Consider the following 11423-nt stretch of genomic DNA (forward strand, 5'->3'; position numbering starts at 1 on the left):
GGACCAGAGGGTCTCTTCCAGAGTCCCTTCCCTCAGACTCCCTGGGAAAAGGCGGCTCCAAGAGCTCGTTAGCCAACAGCGTCCGTAATTGTTGCTGTTCTGAGATGAGTAAAGCACAAACGAAGTGATTCCAGTGGATAAATGTGTATTTTTAGCCCAAATGCCCAATTTTAATCAGCACCTGTGTGTTCCTCATGACACTCTCGCAGTACATTTCCAAACCACAACTTCCACAGCTCCCAACCCAAAAAATTTTCCATTTTCACCACGGAACTCAACGTTCCAGTCAAGGAAAAGGCCTTTTAGTCCTTAATCCATCCCAGCCTTCATCTCTCACAACAGTGCTGGATCTCCAGAACTACCCGGGATCAGAAATCACGCACACCAGTCCAGATTAATTTCTAATATTATTAATTTCCAACATAATTCAATTAAATAAGCACCAAAGGAACCAGCGCATCCAAACTGAGCCCTCACCTGATAAAAACACAGGTGGGAACTCTTCTTTCCTCTTTTTTGAAGGAAAAAGCTTTGTTTTCATGGAGTTGAAGGTGGTTTTGCAGCATTTCAGACCATGGAGCCCATGGGGACATTTGGGGACCCTGCAGCAGCAGGGGCACGGGGCAGGGAGGAGCTGGGAGGGGGCGAAGGGGTCAGGGGGTGCTGTGGGGGGCACAGGTGAAGGGTGTGAGGGGTGTGTGGGGTGTGAGGGGTGCACACCTGTGTGGGTGACTGCAGGGAAAGCAGCGGGGACAAACCCGGCCAGGACTGGGACAAACCTGGCCAGGACTGGGACAGCACTGGGGATCCCACCAGGGCCAGTTGCAGGGTCTCCACCAGGACAAGCCCTGCCAGCACCAGCGTCCGCTCCAGGCCCAGCACCGAGGCCACCCCTGGCCAGCACTGGGGACTCCGTCGGGGCCAGCTCTGGGACAAGCCTGACCAGCACCGCGGGTCCTCCAGGGCTAGCAATGGGCCAAGCCCGGCCAGCACCGGGGCCAAGCCCGGCCAGCACCGGGCCAAGCCTGACCAGCACCGGGGCCAAGCCAGGCCAGCACCGGGCCAAGCCTGACCAGCACCGGGGCCACCCCTGGCCAGCACCGGGCCAAGCCAGGCCAGCACCGGGGACAAGCCCGGCCAGCACCGGGGCCAAGCCCGACCAGCACCGGGCCAAGCCTGACCAGCACCGGGGCCAAGCCTGACCAGCACCGGGCCAAGCCTGACCAGCACCGGGGCCAAGCCCGGCCAGCACCGTGAACCCCACCGGGGCCGCATCCAGGGCCTACACCCGGACAATCCCCGGCAGCACCGGCTCGGCTCCCGGGCCCCCAGCGGGGCTCCCACAGGGCCGCTCAGCACCGGGGCCCGCTCCGGGACCATCCCCGGCTCCTCCTCAGCCGCAGTGCCCAGGGTGAGGAGCCGGGAGCGGGCGGGCCAGTGCCAGCGGTCCCGGTTCCCCCGCCTTCCTCCGCTCCCGGTCTCGCTGGTCCCGGTGCCCTTGCCCTGCCCGGCTGCCGGTGCTCGCGGTGCCCCCGCCCTGCGCCGCTCGGGGGTCCCGGTGCCCCGGGGGTCCCCCCGCACTCACCAGCTCATGCTCCCCCTCCGCCCCGCGCCGCTCCCGGAAGTGCCGCCGCTTTAGGCCCCGCCCCTTCCGGGAGCGCTCACTCCGCCGCGCGCCGCGGTGACGCCACCGGGGCGCGTGACGTCACACGGGGAGGGAGCGTGACGTCACGGGCAAGGCGCGCGGGGAAAAGACCCTGAAATTCGTCCGATTTCGGTGCAAAGGCTGGAAATGGGGCGGGAGGGGCTGGAGTTAAACCTCTGGGAGCTGTGGGGCATCCCTGGGGTGGGTGAGGAGAAGGAATTGCCTGGATCATCGCTGGGGTGGGCGAGGGCACGGGAAGGGGATGCCCAGGGACAGCCCAAAAGTGGGTGAGGGCAGGAGCATGGAGTGCCCAGGAACACCCCGGAGCAGGCGGTGGCACAGGGAGGGGATGCCCAGGAGCGTCCCTGGGGTGGGCGAGGAGAAGGAATTGCCTGGGAGCATCCAGAGGTGGATGAGGGCACGGGGAGGGGATGCCCAGGGGTATTCCCTGGGGTGGGCGAGGGCACAGGGAAGGGATTCCCAGGAGCATCCCGGGGTGGATGTGGGCAGGGGGTGCCCAGGGACATCCTGGAGTGGGTGAGAGCATGGAGAGGAGCAGCAGTGCCCCGATGGAGGAAATCCAAGGGAAAGGCAGAGGGATGCGTGTCACCTTTGGAAGAGCAGGAGCACCCAGTTTTGGGGAGAGCCCCCCGAAATCCATCTTGAGGAGGCTGGACATGGGTGGGAGGGGCAGCACAGTCATTTTGGTGACCAACAACCCCCGTGTCCTCAGCACTGACCCCGTCGGCCACCACCATCCGTGACCCCGGGAGGAAGCAGAGCCCCCCAAGATCTGGGTGGCCTCGGACCCCCATTGTCCGCCCAGGGTGACATCCTGGGGCTGGGAACGGGCTTGGTGACACCGGGCTGGTGACACCAGCCACATGCCAGCACACGGGGCGGAGGCTCGGGCTGGGCGCCAGCGGTGGCTTTATCAATTAGCAGGTGGAGGTAAACAGCGCGGTAATTACAGCCAGGGAGGATGATGCTAAACTGGGAAGGTGTTACCGACACCGCTGAGGACAGGGATTAGCCCAAAAGGAGCAGGGGGGGGGCAGATCCGGGGGGGTGACCAGTGGGGAGGGTGCCAACCCCCACCGGTTGTCCCATTTTGTGCTGGGATGGGGAGGAGGAGCCAGGATGGGCCGACAGGGGAGGTCACAAAGCGGCCCGAGGGACAGGGATGGATTTTGGGGTGCTGGTGGGTGTCAGAGCAAACCCCGAGGGGAGGCAGCCAGGAGGGTCCCTGACGTCCCCATCCGGGTGTGGGCGGGGTGAGGAGGAAGAGGAAGGGCCAGGAAGGTTTTGCCGGCGGTTCCAGCTGCTGCTCCTGGCCCTGGCCCCACCGTGATGCCCCACGCTGTCACCTCGGGGCGCAGGGGACGGGACAAGGCGGAGCTGAGACAAGCCTGGATCTGTCATCCCGATGACCACAGGACTCAGGGAGCGTCTTCCATGGAGGCTCTGCTGTTTGTCCCGCTGTCCTGGGCGCGTGCTGGGAGGACGAGTGTGACCCCTTCCTCCAAAAGGCTCATCCAGGGATGGGGAGGAAGGAGGGCTGGATCCACACGGTGCCACGGGGTGGGAAATGAGGGCGATCCAGAACCATCCAGGCCTCCTGCGGATGATGCCTCCTGCCAGGCAGTGGCAGAAGCTGAGCCAGAGGTGAGAAGATCAGGGAGGGATCCCACCAACATCTGTACTCCAGCTGCAACCCAGGAGCTTCTGGCTGCAGGTCCTCGTCGCTCCCAACCCCAAGGATGGGGTCTCAGCTCTTGGTGCTCTTCCTGAGCAGCAAACCCCATCCCGTGGAGAGCTCTTGGGTCCAACCACATCCTGCAAAGCCCCGAAGACCCTCAGCAGGGAGGAGCGAGGCGTTGGTGACCTCCTCAGGACCCCGGCGCTCCCGTTGAGGAGGGAAAGGCAGCAAGTTCTGTGGAGCTGGTACGTGACTGGAAGCCCTTCCCTCCTCCCCAGAACACAGATAGCCCAGAACGGGGATGGAAAGTGCCGTGTTTCCGTAGCAACCAACATTTTTCGTGCAAGGTGCTGCACGCACTCCCCGCGCTTTGCCACCCAAGGGTGCTCCTCACCTTCCTGCTCCATGCCGGGGAGGGGGGGTCCTGCCCGGCGAGATGCCTGGGCCCAGGTGGTAGAGCGGGTCCCCAGGGCCTGGTGGGCTCCTTCCCTCCTCCTCCTCGCCCGCAGAAGGAGGCCAGAGAGTTGGTGCAACCTTGGCTGGCTCCTCGCTGGGGCAGCTCCTCTGCTGGGCCCATTCCCAGGATCTCCAGCGTTTTCCAGCACGAGCCACCGGTGGAGATGGGCACCTCCAGCACCGGCACAGCACCCTCAGGTGATGCTGGGGGCCGTGGTGGCTCTCCCTGTGCGTGGTGGTTCTGGTTCCTGCCATCCACCTCGGCCCATCCGAGCCACACGCGGGGACACCGTGGGGACCGGCGGCTCCCAGACCATCCCACAGCCCCTGAGGGCTGCAGGAGCTCCAGAGCACAGCGGGAAGGACAATCCCAGCTCATCCCAATCCAGCAGCCAGTCCAGCCTCGCGTGGTCACCAAACTCTCAACCACTGGGAATCCACGCGGAGACACCGGGCCCCACCTGGTGCAGCACCCGTGGGCTCCAAAGCCAAGTCCCCAGCGCCATGAGATGCCATCCCTGGCTGGGCCAGCTGTGCCCTGAGTCACCATCAGCCTCAGATTCTCCCCAAATTAAAGCCTTTCCAGGCCAGGGAGCTCAACAAACCCCCTGGAATGGGCAGAGCTGCCCTGGAATGGCCGGAGCAGCAGCTTCTCCAGGCCCAGCTGCAGATCCAAATCAAAAAGCAGGAAATCTGACAACGATGCCAACGCCTTCATACCCTGGGAACACCAGGAAACACCACGGTGCCAACGCCAGCCGCCAGCACTGCCAGCAAGGCCTTGGGAAAGGGGACGCTTGTGGGGTACTCAACCGGTCACGCTCCACCCCAACAGAGCTGGACCCGCACGGACCAAGGGACCCCCGGACCCCTGGTCTGGGATCCTCCAGCACAATCCCAGCTCCGGGAGCCTCAGGCCTCCATCCCCATCCTTGGGGAAGGATCCAACCACCACATGCCACCACTCCAAACATCCAAGCGCCTCCAAAGCTCCTTCTCCCACTCGTTCCTCGTGCCCGTGCGAGCGCCAGCGCTGAAACCCAGCGGGTTATTTTTATCCCGAGCGATCCAGGCTGGGAAAAAAAATCCCCTGCGGGTGCTGCCCTCGGGGCGATTTGGCGGGCGAAGGGCGCGGGGGCATTACCGGCTGAAGCGGCACGATCCTCTTTGGTGGCCCAAAGTTATCCCGGCAGCCACGGAAGCCGCCGGCAAAATGGTGACGGGGTCAAGGCGGCGGCGGCGGCACGAGCAGGGAAAAACGGGATGGGAGGTCAACGCAAGGACATGGCGGATTTTGGGGAGAGAGTGGGTGCCCCCCATCCCGGTTGGGTGGCCCCCATCCTGGTTGGGTGGCCCCCGTCTCGGTTGGGTGGCCCCGTCCCGGTTGGGTGCCCCCCATCCTGGTTAGGTGGCCCCCGTCCCGGTTGGGTTCCCCCTCTCCTGGGAAAGAGGGGACGCGGGGACGGAGCCGGTCGCCTTCGGGGTCACCCAGCCGGGTCTCGCTGTGCTGTCCTGTGGATAGAACTGAAGGAGAGGGAGGGGGACTGAGAAAAAAAAAAGTGGGTTATTTTTTTAAAAAAACCATATAAAAAAATAATATTTAAGGAAATACAGCACTAGGAAAAAAAATTCTGTACAGACAGGTTTCAAAGTCGCCCGTAAAGAGACACAGCACCCACTTCCCTGCACATTTCAACCCTTTTTACACTCCCCTTACACATTAAAACCTTTTTCTTTACTTTCCAAACCAATATAGATCATTTTTAAGCAAATAAAGATATTTACTACAGATTTTGATTGTCAGCAAACACAATATATTTACTGCATTAGCATTTGCTCACAGTGCAAATGGTACAACAATACATCAGTTCAATATTTCTGATTTTTTCCCTTAAAAATGCTGTATGCATTAACTATCATATTTGCATTACAACATGACAAATGAGCAAATGAAATGTGTGTGAAAATTATCACCTTTTCACAATATCAAGCATATTTTTTTTTTTAACCTTAGTATAAGGTACTATAAATCCAAGAAATAAAAACATCCACAAAATATATTACATCTGGTATGATTTTTTTTTTTCTCTAAGTACTCAACTTTATACAAAAGTCTTTCAAAAAATATCATTCCCTTAGGTTTGTGTGGTTAAACCTGATTGTGGTTTGTTTTTTTGTTTTTTTTTTTTTTTTGTTCCTTTCAGTTCACATAAATTAGACTGCATTCTTCCTCTTCTCTTTATTTTTTGTACGTTTTTAATGTATTTTTTTGTGGTTTTTTTTTCACATGCAGACATCAAACCTGGATAGCACGACCTTTTGGCAACAAAGATTTTTTTTTCTTTTTAAGTCATTATTATTTTTGCTTAGTTTAGCTTAAATGTCTGAGCACAGTTTTATTAAAACAAAAGAAGAAAAAAATCAGAGCAGTCATGCAATGACATGCACATACCAGAAGGAGAAAGAAAAAAAATAATAAAATAATAAAATCGAGGACTAATTGATTTTTCTCCTCCGTAGTTGGGTGGTTGTTTTAAAGTGACCAAATAAAATAAAATAAAAATATCTCACATTATAAAAAGTATTCAGCAAAATATTGGGGTGCTTTTTTTTTTTTTCCTGTATTTCTGTAAAGAATTTCCCTTCTGCTGAAAACAAACAAACAAAAAAAAAATAATAAAAAGGAAAAGAAAACAAAAATAAGAAAACAAACCCAAAAGCTGCTGCCGGGACATCACTCCCCGCCGCCCCCCAGAGTTGGGGGGACCCGCAGAGCCGCCCCCCGCCCCGCCAGCCCGGCTTGGGGGGCCGAGCCCTCTTACCTCCAACACGGGGAGCCGGTGCTTGGGGACAAGGGGGGGACACGGGGCGGGGGGGGGAACGGGGGCTCCAGGCCCAGAGAGGAGAGGAGAGGAGCCGGATCGGCTCCATCCATCCATCCATCCATCCATCCATCCATCCATCCATCCATCCATCCATCCATCCCCTCACGGATCCTGGAGCGCCCAGCCCCGGGGCAGCCGGGCAGGACGGGACCGGGGAGGGGCCCGATCCTGGAGCACCCAGCCCCGGCAGGGCGGGCGGGTCGGACCGAGCCCTGGCATCCAGGTCAGCCGGGATTATTCCCGGGATCCGCCGCGCGGGCAGCCCGGAGCCGGGCCGGGCGGGATGGACCCGGGACGTGCCGGGTGAGGGCCGTGGGGTGCGGGAGAATCGGAGCCGGGAGAGTCGGGATGGGGCAATCCAGCCGGGATCCGGGCGGTGCGAGTAATCCAGGTGCGGGAGCTGGGATCCGGGACACAGGGTGGGGGCAGCAGGGATCCGGGAGAGCCGGGCCAGGAGGGTGCGGACAGCCCGGCCCCGGGAGGTGCGGGTGTGGGCAGCCGGGATCCGGGAGTTGCGGGAGCTGGCAGCCGGGATCCAGGCAGTGCGGGCGGCCCGGCCCCGGGCGGTGCAGGTGGAAGCAGCCGGGATGTGGAAGGTGCGGGAGCAGGCAGCCGGGATCCAGGTGGTGCGGGCAATCCCAGCGCGGGCAGCGCGAGTCCGGGCAATCCGGGTGCGGGCAGTGCGGGTCCCGTCGATCCAAGTGCAGGCAGGATCCAGGTGCGGGCAGCCTGGACCCGGTCAATCCGGGTGCGGGCAGAGCGGACCCGTCGCAGCACAACCCCGGTATCCTGAACACCGCGGGGTTCCCCCCGGAGCGGTGCCGAGGGCAAGGGGAGGAGAAGGGGTGCCACCGCGCCGCCCCCCACAATCCCTCAAGCGCACGTGGTGACGGCAGGGGCGAGGGCGACGGGGGGCGAGGTGGTGGCGGTGGCAGTGGGGGGCGCGGCGGGGGGCTGCCCGCCCGAGCCCTTCTCGGCCTTCTTCTCCTTCTGCTTGAGGTGGATCTTGGCGTGCCGCTTGCGCTCGTCGGAGCGGGCGAACTTGCGGCCGCAGAACTCGCAGGCGAAGGGCTTCTCGCCGGTGTGGGTGCGGATGTGGGTGGTGAGGTGGTCGCTGCGGCTGAAGCTCCGCATGCAGATGCGGCACTGGAAGGGCTTGTGGCCCGTGTGGATGCGGAGGTGGCGGGTGAGCTCGTCGGAGCGGGAGAAGCGGCGGTCGCAACCCTCGGCGGGGCAGGCGTGGGGCCGCTCGTGGAGCGGCGTCTTGCTGGGCCGGTTGGGATACTTGCGGGGTCGGATGGGCTTGAGGGTGAGGGGCGGCTGCGGCAGCCCCCCGAAACCCGGGTGGATCTGCTTGTCCTTGAAGGCCTTGATGGTCTCCAGCGGGGTTATGGGGGGCGGGTTGACGCGGATGGGGTCCAAGCTCTGGAAGGGTTTGTGCTCCGTGATGGTGCCCATGTCGTTGGGGTGGTGGTAGAGGTTATAGTCTGGGATCATGGGGAAGAGGTTGCTGTCCAAGGCGGGCTTGGCCGCCTGGTAATCCTGAGGGGAGTAGGTGAGGCCGGGGTTGCTCTGGGGGTCGTGGAAGGAGACGGGCTCTGGGTAGAGGTCACTGCAGGAGGAGTAGGGTGGCAGCGCAGGGTACATCTGGTCCACCTCGCCCTGCGGCGGCCCCATGCTGCCCGCCGTGCTCTGCGTGCTGGTGAGCGCGCCCGAGGACGGCGGCACCCCCAGGATGCCGGCGCTCATCAGGCTGATGATGTTGTCCTGGCACCAGTTGGAGGGCGAGTCGAAAGCGAATTTCCCCAGGTAGGTGACAGTCTTGTTGCCCGGGGCGGGTTGAAAAGTGCCCGAGTAGGAGGACAATTCCTGACCGGCCTTTTCGTTCGCTAAGCCAATGTCCATAACATTATCTGCAAAGTGCGAGAGAAGCGGGGCAGGGTGAGCCGGGAGGGCCCGGGGGGGAGCACCGGGGACGCACCGGGGGATGCTCCGGGGAGCGGGGATGCACCGCTTTCCCCCTCGCCCTGCTCCCCCCCCTTCCCCTCGCTGCTTCCACCCCGCGTATGCGGCGCTGCCTGCCGGGGGTCCCGACGATGCGGGGCCGCCCGCGCCGCCCCCTCGAGGAGCTGCCCTGGGTGGGTGGGTGGGTGGGGGGGACACCCCACCGCCGCCCCGCCGGGAGAAGGAGGTACCTGCGGCTACAGGTAGGCTTCCTCCCCGTCCAGCCCCGGCAGCGCTGGGCACTCCGCGGAGCCGGGGCTGCGGCCGCCGACGCCGTTACCAACTCGCCGCCTTCCCTGCGCCGAGCCCCGGCGAGGAGAAACACGGGGATGGGGAGGGGGGGGTGTTTTTAGCCTGGCGGGGCTCCGCGTGGGAGCGGGGACACGCGGGGAGCACCCGCCCCCGCCGCCCTCGGCGCTCACCTGTGCCCCCCAGATCCTCCTTCTCTCCTGTCCCCCCCCTCCTCCCCGTTTCCCCCAACCCCGCGCTCCGGGAAAGTCGGCGCCGCGTCCCGGGGAGCCCACGCTGCCGCCGCCGCCGCTGCGGGGTGTGGGGGGGCGGCTGCCACGGCCACGCGCGTCCGCGGCGCCTCCGCACCCGCGCGGATCCCGGCGCGGGCGGGTGGCCCCTGCGCGACACGGGGGTGCCCGGCCTTCCCCTCGGCCCCTCGGCCCTCCAGCTTTTCCACCCGGGTCCTCCTCCCCACGGAGCCCGGCCGCCGTCCCCGTACCTGCGGCGGCGGCTCGGCGGCAGCAGCGCTCGGCGGAGCCCTGCAGCGATCGCGCGGAGACACGGCGAGGAAAGGGGTGGGTGGGTGCGGGGGGGGGGACGCTCCCCAGCCCCAGCTCTTCCCTTCCCTCCGAGGCTCCATGACACCCTACCCACAGCATCCTCCTCCTCGCCCCACCGGCTCCCCCCCCCTCCTGCCTTTTCCCCATTTTCCTTCCCCCCCCCTCCCTTTACCTGCAGCCATCTGGTTGTAGTGAGCCACCGAGTCGCTGGTGCTGGAGAAGATATTCAAAGAGTTGGGGATCTCCTCTGGGTACAGATTGTCAGGCAATTGGTTCATCAAAGTGTTCATGGTCCCCGGCAGCTTCTCCAGTAGTTTGCCTGTCATAGCACTGGAGGAAAAGGCTGGTTCAACGTGGCTCCGAGCTCAGCTCCCGAGGAAACAACATCCGAGTGGCAAATCCGTGCGAGGGAAATCATGCAAGAAGAAAAGTTGGGGCGGGGGCGGCGGGGGGGAGGAGGAGGAGGAGGCGGGGGGGGGGCCGGGGGTGGCCGCGGAGGAGGGGGCGCGGGGGGGGCGCGGTCCTCCGTGGGTCCCTTGGTGGTGTTTCCTCGAGGGGGAGGGGGCGATCTGGCTGGCAGATGTGGTTGTAGAAGCTGGGGGGGTTGGGGGGGGAGGATTTAACCCCTCCTCTCGCTCTCTCTCTCTCTCGCCGGCTCCCGGCCCCGGCCCCGCTCCCCCCGCGCTCGGCCCCGCTCCGCTCGCCGGTTCCTTCGCTGCCGCCCGACTGCTCCGCCGGGGACTCCGCGGGGCCTTTATGCGGGAGGGCTCCGTGACGTAGCTGCCCATATATGGACAGACAAAGCCGAGCCGAGGCCGAGACGTCACAATGGAAGCTCCGCACAATGGAACGTTGGAGAGAGCAGGAAGCGGGGCCGGCGCGCGCGGGGACGGGGGACAGGGGACCGGGCAAGGGGGACCGGGGACCCTGCACCGGCCAAGGGAGACCGGGCACCGGATACCGGCCAAGGGGGACCGGGAACGGGGCATCCTGCACCGAGCAAGGGGGACGGGGCACAGGACGCCGGGCAAAGGGGATCGGTCACCGGGCATGCTGCAGCGGGGAAGGGGTACCGGGTACCGGGCACAGTGCACCGGACAATGGGGACCGGGCATCCCGCACCGGATGAGGGGGAGCGGGCTTCCTGCACCAAGCACCGGGCATCCTGCACCGGAAAAGGGGTACCGGGCATCCTGCACCGAGCACTGGGCACCCTGCACCGGGCAGTGGGCACCAAGCACCGGGAACCTTGCCCAGGGCACAGGGCACCGGGCATCCTGCACTTGTCACCGAGTACAGGGTACCGGGCATGCATCGGGCATCCTGCACCGGGCACTCTGCACTGGGCATTGGGCACCGGGCATCGGGCACCGGACACCGGGCACAATGCAGCGGACCGGGGGTCTCCCCCTCTGCACTGCGTGCCCCGCGCCGAGCGATGCCGTCCCCCTGCGGGGAGGGCAGGTGGCGGCGGCTCCAGCCCTTCCAGCCCGGATCATTCCCCCCGGGAAGCAGCGGGGGCGTGGGGACAGTCCGCCCCCGCTGTGCCTGACCCTGCGGCCGCCCCCGGGGCTGCTCAGAGCCAGATTCTTACCGGGAGGTTTTTTCCTCCACTGGAGACCAGGACCGGCCACAAACCCCATCCCGAAGCCCGGGCTGGCACAGGAGCGGGATGGGAGCTGTGCGGGGAAAGCCACAGCGCCAGGCAGTGGAGTTGGGTGGGAAGGAGAGGGTCAGCGGGGAGGGGGGGGGGTGCAGAAGCCTCCAGCCCCTCGCTGTGGTGGCAGTGGTGACAGAGGGGGTCACCCTCTGCTCCGAGCCGCCCCCTCCCCATGTCCCGGCTCCCGTGGAGAACAGCGCTTGGAATACTTTTAAAAACAGGTAACACTTGTTGGTCGCCTGTGAATTTAACCTCACCTCCCCCCTTTAAAAGTTTGGCACTT

General features: G+C 63.3%; 2 protein-coding genes across 2 annotated transcripts in view; both read right to left on the reverse strand.

Moving 5' to 3' along the window:
- The window catches only part of BIN3 (bridging integrator 3), a 41833-nt gene extending 40214 nt beyond the window's left edge, over positions 1-1619 (reverse strand). The window contains exon 1 of the mRNA XM_082298216.1: positions 1586-1619. Within this exon, the coding sequence (XP_082154342.1) occupies positions 1586-1593 (8 nt within the window). The 5' untranslated portion in view covers positions 1594-1619. The remainder of the gene's footprint in view (positions 1-1585) is intronic.
- Positions 1620-7558: 5939 nt separating this feature from the next.
- On the reverse strand, positions 7559-9806 carry EGR3 (early growth response 3; the record flags this gene model as incomplete). Its single annotated transcript, XM_082298394.1, has 2 exons — positions 7559-8598; positions 9653-9806. 2 exons carry the CDS (start codon positions 9804-9806, stop codon positions 7559-7561), a joined length of 1194 nt encoding a protein of 397 aa, XP_082154520.1.
- Between the last annotated feature and the right edge of the window lie 1617 nt (positions 9807-11423).

This window comes from Coloeus monedula, assembly GCF_965178545.1.
Source record: "Coloeus monedula genome assembly, chromosome: 28".
NCBI classification, from domain to species: domain Eukaryota; kingdom Metazoa; phylum Chordata; class Aves; order Passeriformes; family Corvidae; genus Coloeus; species Coloeus monedula.